At 43.4% G+C, this 17800-nt stretch overlaps 1 protein-coding gene across 5 annotated transcripts in view; it reads right to left on the bottom strand.

Annotated features, from left to right (window-relative positions):
- Positions 1-1785: 1785 nt before the first annotated feature.
- PLEKHG1 (pleckstrin homology and RhoGEF domain containing G1) overlaps positions 1786-17800 on the bottom strand; it is a 249265-nt gene continuing 233250 nt past the window's right edge. For all 5 annotated transcript variants that reach the window (XM_061428306.1, XM_061428304.1, XM_061428307.1 and 2 more), the window contains 2 exons: positions 12611-14231; positions 1786-5348 (listed from right to left, as the gene is read on the bottom strand). In XM_061428306.1, coding sequence (XP_061284290.1) covers positions 4285-5348; positions 12611-14231 — 2685 coding nt within the window. In that variant the 3' untranslated portion in view covers positions 1786-4284. The remainder of the gene's footprint in view (positions 5349-12610; positions 14232-17800) is intronic.

Genomic DNA, 17800 nt, shown 5'->3' with positions numbered 1-17800 from the left:
ATCTGCTTCGGTGGTTGAGTGCTTCAGGCTGATCTTTACCATTGAAAGAGAACTGGCAGGCCTTACCCAACTCACATACTGTCTCTGATAGTGTTACTTCTCCTGCCTAATAACAATCTGTACTTTTGTTCCCTGTTGTTTTGTGCTTGCTCAGTCGTGTCTGACCGTTTGTGACCCCTGGACTGTAGCCTGCCAGGCTCCTCTGTCCATAGGATTCTCCAGGCAAGAATACTGGAGTGGGCTGCTATTTCCTACTCCAGGGGTTCTTTTCAACCCAGGGGTCAAACTAGAGTCTTTTCTGTCTTCTGCATTGGCGGGCGGATTCTTTACCACTTTGCCGCCTGGAAAGCCCCACTTTTGTTCCCTGGAGAGCATTAATTACGGAGACCGGCTCAAGGGCAAGCATTTTGGCCGGGCTTAGATCCCAAAATGGCTTAGGCCAAAAATGGCTTCTATCAAGAAAGCCACACCTGTTTCTCTTTCTCTGGGGACACACTACCTTATCTGCTTACGTCACCACCTTTTAGGATGATACTCACCTTTAAATTCCATCCTCAGATCTCAGAGTCACCTCATCAGAATCCAGGCCCAAAGAGACTTGATCTACTTTTTTCTTTTTAAAGAAGGTAAAATTTGGATTTTTATGTTAAAACTTTTTAAAATTTTGAAAACCAGATTCAGACTCTGGGTCACCAGTTTATAGCCTCTGATTTCACTAGTATATACAAGAAGGAATTTGCTTACCTGTGGTCTTGGGATGCTTGTATGGACAGCCATACCTTGCCTTGGGGTTTCTCAGGTTATGCTAGTGGTAAAGAATCTGGTTGCCAATGCAGGAGACATAAGAGGCGTGGATTCCAGCCCTGGGTTGGGAAGATCCCCTGGAGGAGGGCATGGAAACCCGTTCCAGTATTCTTGCCTGGAGAATCTCAGGGACAGAGGAATTTGATGGGCTACCGTCCACGGGGTCACAGAGAGTCAGACATAACTGAAGTGTGACTTAACCCACGTGCACACCTTGCCATACAAACAGTAAGATACCTGAAGGCTTGTGTTTGCCCCATAGAGCGGATGATTTACTTGTTATCCCCACCCTGTTCTCTTACGTTTGAGCTGAATAAACATGGTTTTAGAAATAATGAAGTGAAACTGCTTGCTTCTCTTCCTTTCCTATTGTATGACGCATTGTGAATAAGCCATGGTCAGGAAAATCAAGTTTTGTTGTTTATCATAGATACACAAAGTGGGCTTTGCCCATGGGCTTGCATCACCGGGTAAAGTAGAGAAGTTTGCCTGTTGGCACTGAAAATATCTCAGCATTCTGGGCCCATCTCCTCTATCTCACCTGCCTTCAACCCCACGGCTGCCTGCTAGGCTGTTCTAGGATCTTCTCTCACCGTGAAAGCCAGTCATTAGGACAGGCACTTAGCCTAAAGGGAATTTTTCAGGCTAAATTTAATATTTGAAAAGTAATCAAAAGATATAGAAAATGGTCTGTCACAGGCTGCTGTTATATCATCATAACACTTCTTTTCTTCTCTCTCTCTCTCTTTTTTGGCCACACTGAGAGGCATGTGTGATCTTATTTCTCTGACCAGGGGTCAGATCTGTGCCCCACATGCAACAGAAGCATGGAGTCCTAGCCACTGATTCACCAGGGAATGCCACCCTGAATTATTTTCTACACATTTTCTAATTATTTTCTAAGACGAGGCAAAGTAGTACAGTAGTATAATTCAGACAAATCTTGATCTTTCTAGAATCAACACACTAATTCACACTGTATTTTGCTTTGTATTTTACAAACTTTATTAAATAATGAGCATTACTAACTTTCATTATCTTATATACAGTATTTAAACTGTTTTCCAAGATGCATGGGTTTTTTTTGTTTTGTTTTGTTTTTTTGCACAAAGAACAGAGTAGGTGAAAAGTGAACTTATAAAAACAATTAAATCTTCAGTACAGAGACCTAATAAGAACTTGACATACACTTAAGTACATATAACTCTTTCCCTGCAATTATATACATCCCTACCCCACCTCCCGAAGAAACTATTTTTTTTTTTTTGAAACTATTTTAAACAAGAGCACTCAATGGATAACTTTGAGGGAAAATATGAACCTGATGATATATGTACACACAGATCTCAAAATCTGCATCCTGGCTGACAGAAGGGGTGTACAGAACTACAGATTTGTCCTAGAACCTAAAGACAACCATACAGACATTTTATACAGTAAGACAGCAGCCTTCGTGCAGCAGGGTGTCTTCCTATAAGTAATATCAAAGTCGTGCAACAGGACTGGTGTGGAGAATTAATAATTTCTGAGAGTAAGACACCAGAGTATATGGATAATACAGAATCTGGGTCTTACAAACTAAAAAGCAGAACTGGGAAACTGTGTTCCTGGGACAAGAAAGTCAGGTAACTTTGTTTTGTAAACACATTTACACATATCTCTAGCAAGTCTGAGAATCCACACTCTGTTACAATGCTTCTCTTTTCTGATACTGCTTCATCTTGAAAACTCATGTTATGTTTAAAGAAAGGCCATGAAAGAAGAAATGTTTCCAGAAAACTGTTCGTCAATATGGACTTTGTTTTATAAGCTACAAGAAGAAAATACAGTACGGAAAAAGAAGATATGGGTTATGTTTTTGTTACTTAGAAAAGGAATGCGTTAGGTACCTGTGTATAAGGATGGTCACATTTTATGTTCTTAAGTACAAGAGGCATAGCACTTAAAGAGAAAAAAGAATTATGCTAAGATGACTCAAAGTACTGATTCAAATCAACATCATTGCTTATCTTTAAATGAAAAGCCCAGATCCCATTTCCCTATACAGACTAGCATATCTTTTAAGATGAAAACAGAGGGTGGGGAAGGACCACAGGATGTAGCTAAAATGAGAATGCAAAGGCCACTGTTTGAGAAAATATTCTTTTTTCATTTACTGGAGTCTTAAAAAAAAATTTTTAGAAAGCAGCAATAAATCCGCTATCATTTTTCTCTTCAGCTTCTTTAATTTTGTGTTTCACTCACAAGGTCTTGCTTGTGTTTTTCTGTTCCCTTCTGTAAAGAGTTGTATCAGTCATAATATCACAATGAACTGCTATTTAAAGGCCACAATTACAACATGAAAGTAAGATATGACTAGTCAGAACTTAGTGACCAAAGATTCTGCTCTTCTGTATGCCCCCAAACAATGAAAAAAGACTGCCATATTATGTCTGGATTAGAAAATAAATGTCATGGCCCTCAATAAAATCCTCAAGGCTGGGTTCAGGTTATCGGGATGAGCACAAGACTCGTGAAAGGGCATCTGCACAGCTGCTCTGGGAAGGCTAGCTTTAAAGGACACTGTTTTAGCTTATGGTTTACTTCGTGTTGATTAAAAACAGGCATAAGAAGTAGTGGAGGTTTCTATCTGCTCCCTACCCCCAACTGTCACATGATGAGATAATCAAGTTGTACCCAGATGTCAACCCATCTTCTCTAATAAGTCGATTTGCATTTTCTTGCACTTGGTTTTAAACCATTAAGGGAATCATTCATTTAACCCAATGGAACATAAAATACATCATGAGCAGCACATTCTTCAGGCTTTGTTCAGGAATACAGGTAAGAATTTTTGCTTATAGAAGATTGGTCATATTACATTCTAATTTCCAATAATTACACACTTTCTGCACTATAATGACCTGATGTAAGGAAGTCAGCATAGAAACCCTAAAATGGGTATCTAGACAATATTCTGATTAGAGATCCCTCATTTGAGGTTTTCTAGGGTCTTGTCATGAATTTAACAGAAATGTCACAGGTAAGCATGATCCTTTAAACGGCTTTAGTTTCCTTTCTTTTTCCTTCCTTGTCGCCTCTGAGTCCTAGGATAAAACTAACTAGTGGCTTCCAGGTAATAGGAGAGGATTATTGTATTTCTTAAAGTCTTAGTACTAATTGTCAGGAGAGGGGGAAAAAAATACCATGGCCATCATGTTTTAAAAAAAAAAAAAGTCTAAAAATTTTCAAGGAAGATTGACTTACATGAAACATGAAGACCATCAGCATCAGAAAACAGTGTTACGTGCTGGCATTTGCTACAGTACAATCCTGGCTGATCACCAGACGTTTCAAAAAATTGTGCTATTAAAGAAAGTATATTTTACATCTCTGGTTATTACAAAGTTGTTTTAATCTGGTGCATACAAAACACCTCTCAGAATCTGTAACTCACGAGCATAGTAAGAAGTTAATTGAGACAGCTACTCTTAAGAACCTTTAGGCAAAGCTGCTTGAACTAAGACACTGGAATTTTTCCCTTAGAGACTGGACAATATTTTGCTGATTGGGAGATGGGCCCTTCCAGAGATAGTCATTCAGTTTGTCGGGATCATTGTATGGCGTCAGATACGGCGAAATCCCAAGTTTGCCACTTACTGGCTTTTTTGGAGTGCACGGACTATTCAAAGAGTAAGAAGTCGTGTGGCTGCAGACATTATCTGCAAAGTCAGCGTCTGTAATCTTTGGGTCAGATTTCCTCCTCCGACTGTGAGACAGTTCTAACTCAGACTCATCTTCTTCTGACTTGATCTCCACATAGTCATCTTCGTCTCCTTCAGTCTCTTTGAAATTGGAAAAATAGTTCTGGGTAGCCATTTGAGCACTTAAAGGTAAATTTCTATTCACTACCAGAACTTTCTGCGAGTCCTGGAGTGTGAGATCTGAGCGTTTTTCAAGGCCCTGTTGACCTGAGTCAGCAATACTTGGCAGCAAGTCCTGGTGACTCTCCCACCTTGAACTTCTGTGTAGAGAGACAGGCTGCTTCTTTGCCACGTCACTAGGGTAGTTGATGGAGTCTGCAGACTTGTTTATCAGGATGGAGGAAGAAGATTGGGACCTGTTATAAGGCTGAGATTTAGCACTGATTCCTTTCCGACCCAGAGAGTTGTAAAGATGGCCCTGGCAGGAGTTCTCTTTGTTTGGCTGGCTGACCACCACGCTGTGTCTCTTCATGAAGCCCAGCAGAGGGTCGGAGGTTTGAAGAGAAGGCACAGAGCAAGCTGCAGACAGTTGTTTTGGGGTACTTCTTGCATTGATCTCTAAGATGGGATATTTTGACTTTAAGTCTTGTTCTGGCCAGGGACAGAAGTCAGCTAACTCTCCATTACTATAGGTTGAATGCAAAAGCCAGTCCTCGCTACCTTGCTGGGCATGGGAAGGTGATGCAGAGCTGAGGTTGGAGGGGTCTTGAGGGCTGGCCCAGCCATCCTTCTGAGTCTTAAAGGGGGTCTCTCTAAATACAATCTGGTCATACAGTTGGGAATACTCAGCAATCCTGGCACCTGGAAGGAAAGTATTAAAACAATAAATATACACAGAATCATTTCTGCATGTGAAGATTAAAAAACTAAGAATGTTCTAATAACGTATTTAAAATATTTAAACAGTAGACAGGACTTTAAAGTTTGAGGATGAGAAATCATCAAATGCTAAGCAACACAAAATTAATTAATTAATTAAACTAACACAGTCTAAAAAAAAAAGCCACCTAAAACTTCATTTAATTTGACCTAATTCTGGATTATTTTATTTCAACAGCAGGTCTGCAAGGGTTCCCTGTTCGTAATGAAAATTTCTAGTGTTTTTTACGAGCATGGAATAGTGTCAGTGGATCATAAAACAGGAATCATAAAAATAAGAAAGTCAGCACTTAAACCCTGGTCAACAAAAAATAACTCAAGTAGTCATTAAAAGAAGCACACCCACCGTGCAATGGCTACTAACCCTGCCTCACAGGCTTGGCTGCTCTCAGACTACTACTACTGGAAGAGTCTGCTTCTAGCAGCTGCTCCTGTACTTTCTGTTTCCAGGCAGCCCCCCACTGCCACTGTCTGGGGATGTTGACAGGAGGTCCTTACTTCCAGGACTTCAAGACCACACGTCCCGACTGACCCACATCTTCTTTCCCATCGCCTAGAAGCAGGCCACTGAAGTTTTCCAAGATAAGTCTTCCAAGTCTTAATGTCTTGGCTTTCAAGACATTAAGCATGAATCATCCTGTACATATAATCCATAATATAATGCTCTCTAGTACTGGTTACAGGACAGGATTTTGCCACCATTTCCATGAAAGCTATTGCCATTTCAGATTAAGCTATGAGGCCATTATCCTCTCTGCTCCACTTCTGAGTGCAGACATTTCCATTTATCAATTTTTGCTTTTTGGCTCTGCTAGGTGGCATGTGGGATCTTAGTTCCCTAGCCTGGAGACCAAACCCCTGTTCCCTGAAGTAGAAGCAGAGAGTCTTAACCACTGGGCCACCAGGGAAGTCCCAGAGTACAGACATTTCTAAAGACATTAACAGAACCAAGATATGGATAGAGAATTCTGTTGGGTCAGGAATGATCTAGAAGAGAGAGCCCAGAGACATCAATTTCAAAAGTTGTCTCCCCCCACCTTCCGGTCCAGGTACCCATATGACCACTGTAGCATCCAAGAATTCCATGAATCCTATAAATTGCTCAGACCACATCTACAAAGTCCCCATGAAAGGAAGCTATCTATCCTGTATATAAGGACCAGGAAGTGACAGCATATCTCCTACTTGAAGCCATTTCTATTTCTAGTAAATCATTCCTTGAAGTTAAACTAAACATTTAGTTGAGCTCCTGCCATTTCTTTCAAGTTTGTCTTCTGTGAGGACAGACAACAAGGTGCTGAAACTTCCTCAAAATTACTTGCCCCTTAGTCCCCGGAATCAGGATAAATAGTGTTTATCTTCTCATTTTAGGTCCTGCATTCATTCAGATCCTTTAGACTTTTGAGTCCAAATTCCTTTGAAGGACAGAGATTATTAGCTTAGAATATCTAGTAACAAAAACTTGAACTCCTTAAAAGGCATAGTAAAGACTCTTGATACCAATTAAGATTTGGTAACCCCTTAAGACTGGAAAAGGTCAGTTTTCATTCCAATCCCAAAGAAAGGCAATGCCAAAGAATGCTCAAGCTACCGCACAATTGCACTCATCTCACATGCTAGTAAAGTAATGCTCAAAATTCTCCAAGCCAGGCTTCAACAATACATGTGAACTTCCTGATGTTCAAGCTGGTTTTAGAAAAGGCAGAGGAACCAGAGATCAAATTGCCAACATCTGCTGGATCATGGAAAAAGCAAGAGAGTTCCAGAAAAACATCTATTTCTGCTTTATTGACTATGTCAAAGCCTTTGACTGTGTGGATCACAATAAACTGTGGAAAATTCTGAAAGAGATGGAATACCAGACCACCTGACCTGCCTCTTGAGAAATCTGTATGCAGGTGAGGAAGCAACAGTTAGGACTGGACATGGAACAACAGACTGGTTCCAAATAGGAAAAGGAGTATGTCAAGGCTATATATTGTCACTCTGCTTATTTAACTTATATGCAGAGTACATCATGAGAAACGCTGGACTGGAAGAAACACAAGCTGGAATCAAGATTGCTGGGAGAAGTATCAATCACCTCAGATCTGCAGATGATACCACCCTTATGGCAGAAAGTGAAGAGGAACTCAAAAGCCTCTTGATGAAAGTGAAAGTGGAGAGTGAAAAAGTTGGCTTAAAGCTCAACATTCAGAAAACAAAGATCATGCCATCCGGTCCCATCACTTCATGGGAAACAGTGGAAACAGTGTCAGACTTTATTTTTTGGGGCTCCAAAATCACTGCAGATGGTGACTGCAGCCATGAAATTAAAAGACGCTTACTCCTTGGAAGGAAAGTTATGACCAATATAGATAGCATATTCAAAAGCAGAGACATTACTTTGCTAACAAAGGTCCGTCTAGTCAAGGCTATGGTTTTTCCTGTGGTCATGTATGGGTGTGAGAGTTGGACTGTGAAGAAGGCTGAGCACCGAAGAATTGATGCTTTTGAACTGTGGTGTTGGAGAAGACTCTTGAGAGTCCCTTGGACTGCAAGGAGATCCAACCAGTCCATTCTGAAGGAGATCAGCCCTGGGATTTCTTTGGAAGGAATGATGCTAAAGCTGAAACTCCAGTACTTTGGCCACCTGATGTGAAGAGTTGAATCACTGGAAAAGACTCTGATGCTGGGAGGGATTGGGGGCAGGAGGAGAAGGGGACGACAGAGGATGAGATGGCTGGATGGCATGACTGACTCGATGGATGTGAGTCTGAGTGAACTCCGGGAGTTGCTGATGGACGGGGAGGCCTGGCGTGCTGCGATTCATGGTGTCGCAAAGAGTCGGACACGACTGAGCAACTGAACTGAACTGAACTGAACCCCTTAAGAGACTGAAAACCTACATGGACTTACCCATCCTGAAATATACAACGTTTAGTCAACTATGAAACCCAGCCAATGTCAGCTGGAACTTTAGGCCTGTCTTTGGTTAGCAGTCCCACCTGAAAGTCAAGATGGTTCTTCCTGAGCCATTCTCACCTACACCATGGCTCTGAGCCTGGTGCTACAGCTCAATTAGGAAGGCTCTGTACTTTCACAAGCTTCCAAGAAAATGACAATTTGGGAGAGAACAGTGAGGGCTAATTTTAAAAATTCAGTTAAACTACTGCAGCACCAAAATTTAACTCCAAAGTCTTATAAGAACTGTTAGTTCTTGATTTTTAGAACATCTCAACAAAACCCCAGAAAAATCTCAAACCATGTATTATTCAAAATAGTCACAGTATTTCTCATGCTTTTTTCTTCATCACAGTTCTTCTTCCTTTTCTTAATCAAGTCCTTAATCAATTTACCTCTTAAGACCCTCTATAAGCCCTATCACTTCTATAGATCCTTTTCTAACTTATTTCTCTGAAGTCTTATATACTAGTATGCACCATAATATTTAGCTGTTGCTTGTATATGTATATATGCATTCGTTTACACAATCTTGTGTTGGTAGCTGTTTTATCTAAGCTGGTTTATTATTCCATCTACTCCACCACAGAACAATCCCCACTGAAATCAAAACATAGTTCTGGATAGAAATTGGTCTCAAGAACTACTTGATTACTCAGAATTTTTGGACAGCCTCTGTTCATTCTAAATATGTTAAACATAAAGGTGCCTTCCTTAAGACTATACCACTAAGACTGGAAAGGCAGCCAAGAATTCAGGTTTAGCAGGAAAAGGAGCAGAAGAACGACAGGTGTTAGTAAAATGCTATGTAAACATATATATTTTATACAACTTATAATGGGCACAATTTATCTTCAGATAATAGAAAGCTGACCATTTATAAATTTGGAATAAAAAGTATCTCATAAGTAGACAATTTTCTGTGACTAGTGTGTGTGTCTTTTTGGTCTCAGCTTGACATTCTAAGAAAGTCTATAACTTGCCTGATGCTAACAAGAAGGTGAGACAAGCTTTCAGAGCAATAGGCTGTCATGAAATAGAGTCCCTTAGTCAGACATATCGGAAATAGCCAGCTCAAGATGACACCTCTAGCCTAGAAAACTTAGTAGAAGTCAGCAGGATCAACATTCTTCCTCTTTCTTCGTTCAGGCATTAACAGTCCTTATAGACCAAGTACATTATCAGTATTCTACAAGCCCAGGTTTATTTCTTTTTTGTAAGTTTAGAAGGGAAAATTCTTGTCATTACAGACAAAAATTTGAAGTGATTCTTATTGATAGAAGTATGAAATAGAATATTTTCAAGGCAGGATTAAAATCGATGCTTCTAATGTTGCTTGGGTGTAGAGAACAAAATGTTATTTTGCCTTTCTTACTTTATACAAGGAGGAAAATTCCTCAAACCTTTATGGAGTCTTCTCCCACGTAAAATATCACCAAAAAAAAAAAAATTGTGTGTGTGGTGGGTGGGAAGGGAACCCAAAGCTTCTTTGGTCTCTAAGACTGTCAGGAGGAAGGCCTGATGGGACAAGATGGCCAGCATGCGCTCCAAAAGGTGGGAGGGACTAGACCTGGTTGGGTGACTTATAGGCGGAAGTGTGGCCCGGCCCGGGGCCTGTAGACCCCGGCTAGAGAGTTCAATAAAGGTGCTGGAGAGTTTCAGCAGGTGAATAGGGCGTTCCTCCTTCCGCACAACACCGAGAGCAAGCTCCTGGCAAAGTGGCAAGGCCCATACGGAGAAGTCTGGAGAATCGGTCCATTCGATTACGACGTCCTGTGCCCAGATAAACAAGAGAGAGAAAAGGAGTCATCATGTCAACTAATTGAAAGCCTGGTGGGCACAGGAAGTGGTCTCGATCCACCCAGATGGAAGAGTCCTCAGGTCTGAGAGGAGGCGGGCCCTAGGGACATACTCCCGCCAGCCAGCAGGGGGAGACACCACTCTCAGAAGGTGACTCTGGAGAGATCTCTTTCTTAGAGAGAATGTTGATGGTAGCCCACCACGTGGAGAAAGGGCCCAGACACAGAGCTGAAAAATAAAAAGATCCTACAGGAGCCCAGGAAGACACCAGTAGGCAAAACAAAAAGAACAAACCAAAAGTGGGGAAAAAAGCAAAAGAAAACCCCAAAAGGAAATCTACTTAATATTTAAAAGGTGGGTAAACGTGAAAGTGAAGTCACTCAGTCGTGTCCGACTCTTTGTGACCCCATGGACTGTAGCCCACCAGGCTCCTCCCTCCATGGGATTCTCCAGGCAAGAGTACTGGAGTGGGTTGCCATTTCCTTCTCCAGGGGATCTTCCTGACCCAGGGATCGAACCCTGGGCTCCTGCATTCCAGGTAGACGTTTTAACCTCTGAGCCAGCAGGGAAGCCCTAGGATAATAAGGACTATTCAAAGTTGTACTGAGTTCTCATGATTCAGTATTGAGACCTGGCTTCTACCAGGGTTAGAACTTTGTATGGTTAATGGATGGTCCATATTCCAAACAATGTGCCTCAAGCAATTACCTCTTTTTAAAGGACAATGTGCTGGCCTAATCAATCTATTCTCAAGTGAAACCTCACTATGGTATTTGCTCTCATTCTGAGGTGCCGTAGCCTGGATTCAGTCAGTGGTTGCATTGCCAATACGCCACTTATGCTCTAAAACAGTCTGCCTGCAGCTGGAATTCAGTCACTTGTTCTACATGTAATAACAAACCAGTTTAGCAACACTAGAGTTAGAAAAGGGACGTGAATTAATTCAAGCATGTTATTGCAAAGAGAAAAATATATGCGATCCAGCCTTTATCATATTTGTATAAATATCACTTTTAACCTTTATTTTACTTAAAAAGAAGAACAAGTCAAAGAGTTTGTAAAATCCTTCAGGTCACATTTCCAGGGCTTAACATCCCTAAATGTTAAGAAATCTTACTGTATGAAAATTCTTAAACATTCCCAAACTTAAAAATTTTTTTCCCTACAGATTTTGGTCATGCAACTTGTTGAGTTCACTTAGGACTCAGATACCTGCTTCTTATTCTCTGGTTCCCACATAAGAAAGCAGTCCCAAAGACAGGAAGTCAGTGGCATCAAGCTGGCCGGATGAGCCATGTTGCCATCAAGCCAATTAACAAGACATGCCCAGATAGTGAGCCATCTGGTTTTTACTTCTAGTTGGAGAACTGTCTCCTCTCATTTGATACAGAAGCAGTTCTTAGTCAGAAGTTCTATGGCAGGGATTCCTAAAATAGGATGGAAAGTCCACAGTTTACAAAACTCAGATTCCTGAGCCTAACCCCAGAAATCTCTCTGAATCTGGAGGTGAAAAACTCCTCAGGTGACAGCACCCTCAGGTTTTTTTCTTTCCATGACAATCCTGAGCTTTATTCACATAGATGCCCGGCTTCCACGAAGAACCCTGTGTAATTTAGCCAGGGGATATGTATATTTTTTCCCATGTCCTGAGGCAAGCAGGATTTTAGTTCCCTGACCAGGGATTGGATTTGGGATCCTGTGGTAAGAGTGTCAAGTCCTAACCACAGGACCACCAGGGAATTCCCTGTACTTCTTTATAATTGAGAAAAAGGCAAACATGATTATCTCATTCTTTCAACCCTAATGGTACCAATATCACACCTGTGATCCTGGTTTAGTTCTGCCCCCAAAGGAGGCTTGACTAAAAGAATTAAATTCCTTGGAAGCATACCTGAGAATACCAAATGACATATTATCAGATGGATTATAGCAGCTATTAAAAAAAAAAGTAACAAATGAAAAACAGCTGGGTTAGTATGAACAGTTTTTTAAAAACTGCAGAAGGGACTCCTTTTTGTCTTTGTTAGGATGAGTAGGCATTATTGTTGGGATTCTGGAGCAAAAAGCAATCCTATTCCGTGTGTGTCCAAACCTTAAACTCTTCACTCCGCTACCCAGCCACTCCTTCTAACACACTGATGCACAGGGAAAAAGCTGTAGATGCCACCAGTGAAACTGAAGGCTATTTTTCAACCTTAGATTAAATTAGACAAAGCTGCTTCAAACAGTATATCTGGAGTGATGACGTCACAGACACCAGGAAACCCTCCAGACCCACTGGTGTGATGGGGTGGGTGCTTCGTCTGCGTGTCAGTGAGCCTGTGGTCTCGCTGTGAGAATGAACATCGGGGTGGCAGCATCCTCACAGTGCTAGGGGCATTTAGAACCTGAGCGCGACTCTCTGCCGGTCCTCGGAAAGAGAAGGGCTGCTTGGGACCTACCGATGGCGGGCCCGCCCTGCCTCTTCTCTTCTAGGATGGCCGCCAGGTCCTTGGACGCGGGCTTCTGCGGCTGGCTACTGAGCGTCTGTTCCAGCTCTGGGTTTTTCACTTTTAGCAGCTGATTTGCCTTCTTGATCTTCTGACTGTACTGCCTGGCCATCAGGAAAACCCTGCTCCTGGTCTTGTCTACATTGTCCAGCCCGGGCTCAGGGTTCTCTAGATCCGCTGAGGACAGGCTGCCGCCGGCCACATCATAGGGACTCTCTGCGGGCGGCAGGTCACTGGCCAGCGACAGCCGGTGGAGACTCAGGCAGGAGCTGTCTTTGGAGGCTGGGGCTCGGTCCAGGGCGCAGGGGGCTGGCCCGGGCCTGTCTGCTGGCGGCGCGAGGAGAGCCCGGCCCGCGGCCAGCGAGAGCGGGGAGCGCGCGCTCAGCTCCGGGGCACTGCCCGCCAGCGGCCGCTCCTGCACGTCATCTTTGCTAACCGGAAACGCGGCCAGGAGCCGGTTTCTGGCTTTGACTTCGTTTTTCTTGATGTAATTTTCCAAGTCATTCCAGATTTCATCTACTTCTTCAGACAGTTTATCAGAGATGGACCGATCCGCTAGGGCCAAGTTGCAGCCGAAGGAGTTATAGAGCAAACTCAGATAATCGTTATCAGAGGAGCCTGGCGGGTAGGGCGCCTCGTCCTCACTGAACTGGAGGCTGTCCTGGGAAGCAGAGGCCCGCAGACTATCACAGCACCCCAAGTCGGCCTCCAAGCCCAGGAAGGTGCTCCTTGCAGGACGCTTTGGGCTGCTGCCCTTGAAGTCCCGGGAGGGCGCCTCCGGGAGCGCAATGGTGTCATAGACATTCTCCTCCATCACCTGGAGGTCGTGCATGCTTTGGTTCCAGGCCTCCCCGGCCGGGAGGGCTCCATCTCTCCTGGGGTGCAATGTGCTCTCCTCCTCAGGCCCCGCTGGCTTCTTGGAGAAGGCCAGCTCTGGGGTGCTCTTGGGGCGAACAGAGTCTCTGACTGGTTTGTGGGGACTGACTTCAGTGTCTTCGCGTTTAGCAACCATCAGTTTCAAGTCCTCGTAACTTATGTTGTCATAGACATGGTCTATGTCATCTATAGTCAACTCTATAGAGGACCCGTAGGGAGTTGTCCCGTCCTGCCCCTCTGTTTTAGGGTCACCCTGCAGTTCCCTCCGGGAGCTGTACTGAGAACCACCACTGTCCCTAGTTCTTATGTCAGGGGGACACGTGTTGCTCTCGCCAGCACTGCTGGCCCGCCGCACAATCCTGTGGCCAGAGCTGGAGGTCTCGGAGGACTCGATTTGTCCCATGTGCCAACTGCAAGGTCGACTAGAAGTACCATCTTCACACAGCTGGGCTGAGTTCAGATCCGAGGAGGAGAAGGATGGCAGGAACATCTGATAGTCGTCTTCATCCTCCTCGTTCTCCTGCGACCTTCGGCTGGGAAACAGGGCTTGGCGGATCTGGTGGTCGGTCCAGATGTTTCTGACAGCCCCACCCCCACGAAGCACGCTCAGGATGGTCGAACTGCTTGGCTGACTGTTCCGCTGGGCAGGAGAGGGCCCTGCTGAAGTCAACTGGGGAGACCCTTCCTCTCTGGAAACCTGAGGATGAGAGAAACATACCGATTGAATTACACCCGACAGGTCACGTAATTCAGAATAGTCTCCTATATTTACACATTGTCTTTCCCCCTAGACGTGATATTCTTAAAGAAAATCATCAGGACACATGGTTGATTTTTAACTGAATTGAAAGCACATTGGATATTTTGCAGTAGGGACAGAAAGGACAGGAACTGATGTTTACTGAGAAATAGGCTCAGCTATCGGAGAAGGCAATGGCACCCCACTCCAGTACTCTTGCCTGGAAAATCCCATGGACCAAGGAGCCTGGTGGGCTGCAGTCCATAGGGTCGCTAAGAGTCGGACATGACTGAGCGACTTCACTTTGACTTTTCACTTTCATGCATTGGAGAAGGAAATGGCAACCCACTCCAATGTTCTTGCCTGGAGAATCCCAGGGATGGGGGAGACTGGTGGGCTGCAGTCCATGGGGTCGCTAAGAGTCGGACATGACTGAGCGACTTCACTTTGACTTTTCACTTTCATGCATTGGAGAAGGAAATGGCAACCCACTCCAATGTTCTTGCCTGGAGAATCCCAGGGATGGGGGAGCCTGGTGGGCTGCCGTCTATGGGGTCGCACAGAGTCGGACACGACTGAAGCGACATAGCAGCAGCAGCAGGCTCAGCTATTTGAAGACGTTCTCCAAACGGCATGTTCATAATCACTCTTTGAAGTGGATATGATTGTACCAGTTTCAGTGGTTAAGAATCTGCCTGCAAAGCAGGAGTTGCAGGAGATGCAGGTTCAATCCCTGGGTCAGGAAGATTCTCTGGAGCAGGGCATGGCAACCCACTCCAGTATTCTTGCCTGGAGAATCCCATGGACAGAGGAGCCTGGTGGGCTACAGTCATAGGGTCGCAAAGAGGTGGACATGACTGAAGCAACGTAGCAAACAGGCACGCACGTACCAGTTTCACAGTTAGCACATTTAGGCTCTTAGGGTTCAGTAACTTAACTCTCCCTCGTCAGTGGAAAGGCTAGGATGCAAACCCAGGTCACCTTACCCCACTGCAGGGAATCAGCTAAATACAGAAAACTGTCAGATACTTCAAATCATTTTGATATGCTCTTGGAAAATAACATTATACAAATGAACATATATAGGTGTCAAGGGCCATGGTATCTGGTTTCTTTTTGGGGCTTGATCCTTAGCAGTCTCATCCTGGTTATTGGTGTACCAGAAACACCTCTGTCAGTGATCTGACTATGTCCTTTGAGAGTTTCTTTTAAATGTCTGAAACTGCATGACCCTGACTTGCACTGCCTTGGTTTATAGATTCTAGGCAAAAGAGCCTTTGTTTCAGGAAGTTAATTTAATCCACTATTGAACTAATGAAATTTTTACTTTCTTTCAGAATACACTTAATTAATATTTAGATGTCTGTTAGGAAGTAAGTACGAGTGACACTAATGACTTTTAATCAGAGAGAACAATGAGTCTCTAATAACTTGGAACCTTTCCTGATGGAGCTCAACTGTGCATGCAGGGAGCACACTGCCCTCTGATATCCTCTGTGGGTATTGGGATTAGCTTCAAAGAGTTGAAAGGGTTAGGACAGGTTCAACCTAATTATTACCAGCGACATATTTTCTGGTCAAAACACTAGCATAACCTATTGGAAATGTCAAATTAACAAGAACTTTTCATCACTGATCAATGAAACTGGGATACCTATTACCTTGATATTCAGTTCAGTTCAGTGGCTCAGTCGTGTCTGACTCTTTGCGACTCCATGGACTGCAGCACGCCAGGCTTCCCTGTCCATCACCAACTCTTGAAGCTTACTCAAACTCATGTCCATTGAATTGGTGATGTCATCTAACCATCTCATCCTCTGTCATCCCCTTCTCTTCCTGCCCTCAATCTTTCCCAGCATCAGGGTCTTTTCCAATGAGTTAGTTCTTCGAATCAGTTTACCAAAATATTGGAGCTTCAGCTTCAGCATCAGTCCTTCCAGTGAACATTCAGGACTGATTTCCTTTAGGATGGACTGGCTGGATCTCCTTATAGTTCAAGGGACTCTCACAAGTCTTCTCCAACACCACAATTCAAAAGCATCAATTCTTCGGTGCTCAGCTTTGTTCATAGTCCAACTCTCACATCCATACATGACCACTGGAAAAACCATAGCTTTGACTAGATGGAGCTTTGCTGACAAAGTCATGCCTCTGTTTTTTAATATGCTGTCTAGGTTGGTCATAGCTTTTCTTCCAAGGAGCAAGTGTCTTAATTTCATGGCTGCAATCACCATCTGCAGTGATTTTGGAGCCCCCAAAAATGAAGTCTGTCACTGTTTCCACTGTTTTGCCATCTATTTCCCATGAAGTGATGGGACTGGATGCCATGATCTTCGTTTTCTGAATGTTGAGCTTTAAGACACTTTCACTTTCATCAAGAGGCTTTTTAGTTCCTCTTCACTTTCTGCCATAAGGGTGGTGTCATCTGCATATCTGAGGTTATTGATATTTCTCCTGGCAATCTTGTTTCCAGCTTGTGCTTCATCCAGCTTGGCATTTCTCATGATATACTCTGGCATATAAGTTAAATAGCAGGGTGACAATATACAGCCTCGACATACTCCTTTCCCGATTGGAACCAGTCTGTTGTTCTATGTCCAATTCAGCTATTGCTTCTTTACCTGCATATAGATTTCTCAGGAGGCAAGTCAGGTGGGCTGGTATTCCCATCTCTTTCAGAATTTTCCACAGTTTGTTGTGATCCACACAGTCAAAGGCTTGGGTGTAGTCAATAAAGCAGAAGTAGATGTTTTTCTGGAACTCTCTTGCTTTTTCTGTGATCCAGTGGATGTTGGCAATTTGATCTCTGGCTCCTCTGACGGGATAAATCCAGCTTGAACATCTAGAAGTTCATGGTTCATGTACTGTTGAAGCCTGGCTTGGAGAATTTTGAGCATTACTTTGCTAGCGTGTGAGATGAGTGCAATTGTGCGGTAGTTTGAACATTCTTTGGCATTGCCTTTCTCTGAGATTGGAATGAAACCTGACCTTTTCCAGTCCTGTGGCCACTGCTGAGTTTTCCAAATTTGCTGGCATATTGAGTGCAGCACTTTCACAACATCATCTTTTAGGATTTGATACAGCTCAACTGGAATTCTATCACCTCCACTAGCTTTGTTCATAGTGATGCTTCCTAAGGCCCACTTGACTTCGCATTCCAGGATGTCTGGCTCTAGGTGAGTGATCACACCATTGTGGTTATCTGGGTCATGAAGATCTTTTTTTGTATAATTCTGTGTATTCTTGCCACCTCTTCTTAATATCTTCTGCTTCTATTAGGTCCATACCATTTCTGTCCTTTATTGTGCCCATCTTTGCATAAAATGTTCCCTTGGTATCTCTAATTTTCTTGAAGAGATATCTGGTTTTTCCCATTCTATTGTTTTCCTCTATTTCTTTGCATTGATCGCTGAGGAAGGCTTTCTTATCTCTCCCTCTATTCTTTGGAACTCTGCATTCAAATGAGTCTATCTTTCCTTTTCTCCTTTGTCTTTTCGCTTCTCTTCTTTTCTCAGCTATTTGTAAGT

The sequence above is a fragment of the Bos javanicus genome, chromosome 9, assembly GCF_032452875.1.
Source record: "Bos javanicus breed banteng chromosome 9, ARS-OSU_banteng_1.0, whole genome shotgun sequence".
NCBI classification, from domain to species: Eukaryota; Metazoa; Chordata; class Mammalia; order Artiodactyla; family Bovidae; genus Bos; species Bos javanicus.
The sequence above is the reverse complement of the archived record's forward strand: the minus strand, read 5'-3'. Positions and strand labels throughout refer to the sequence as shown.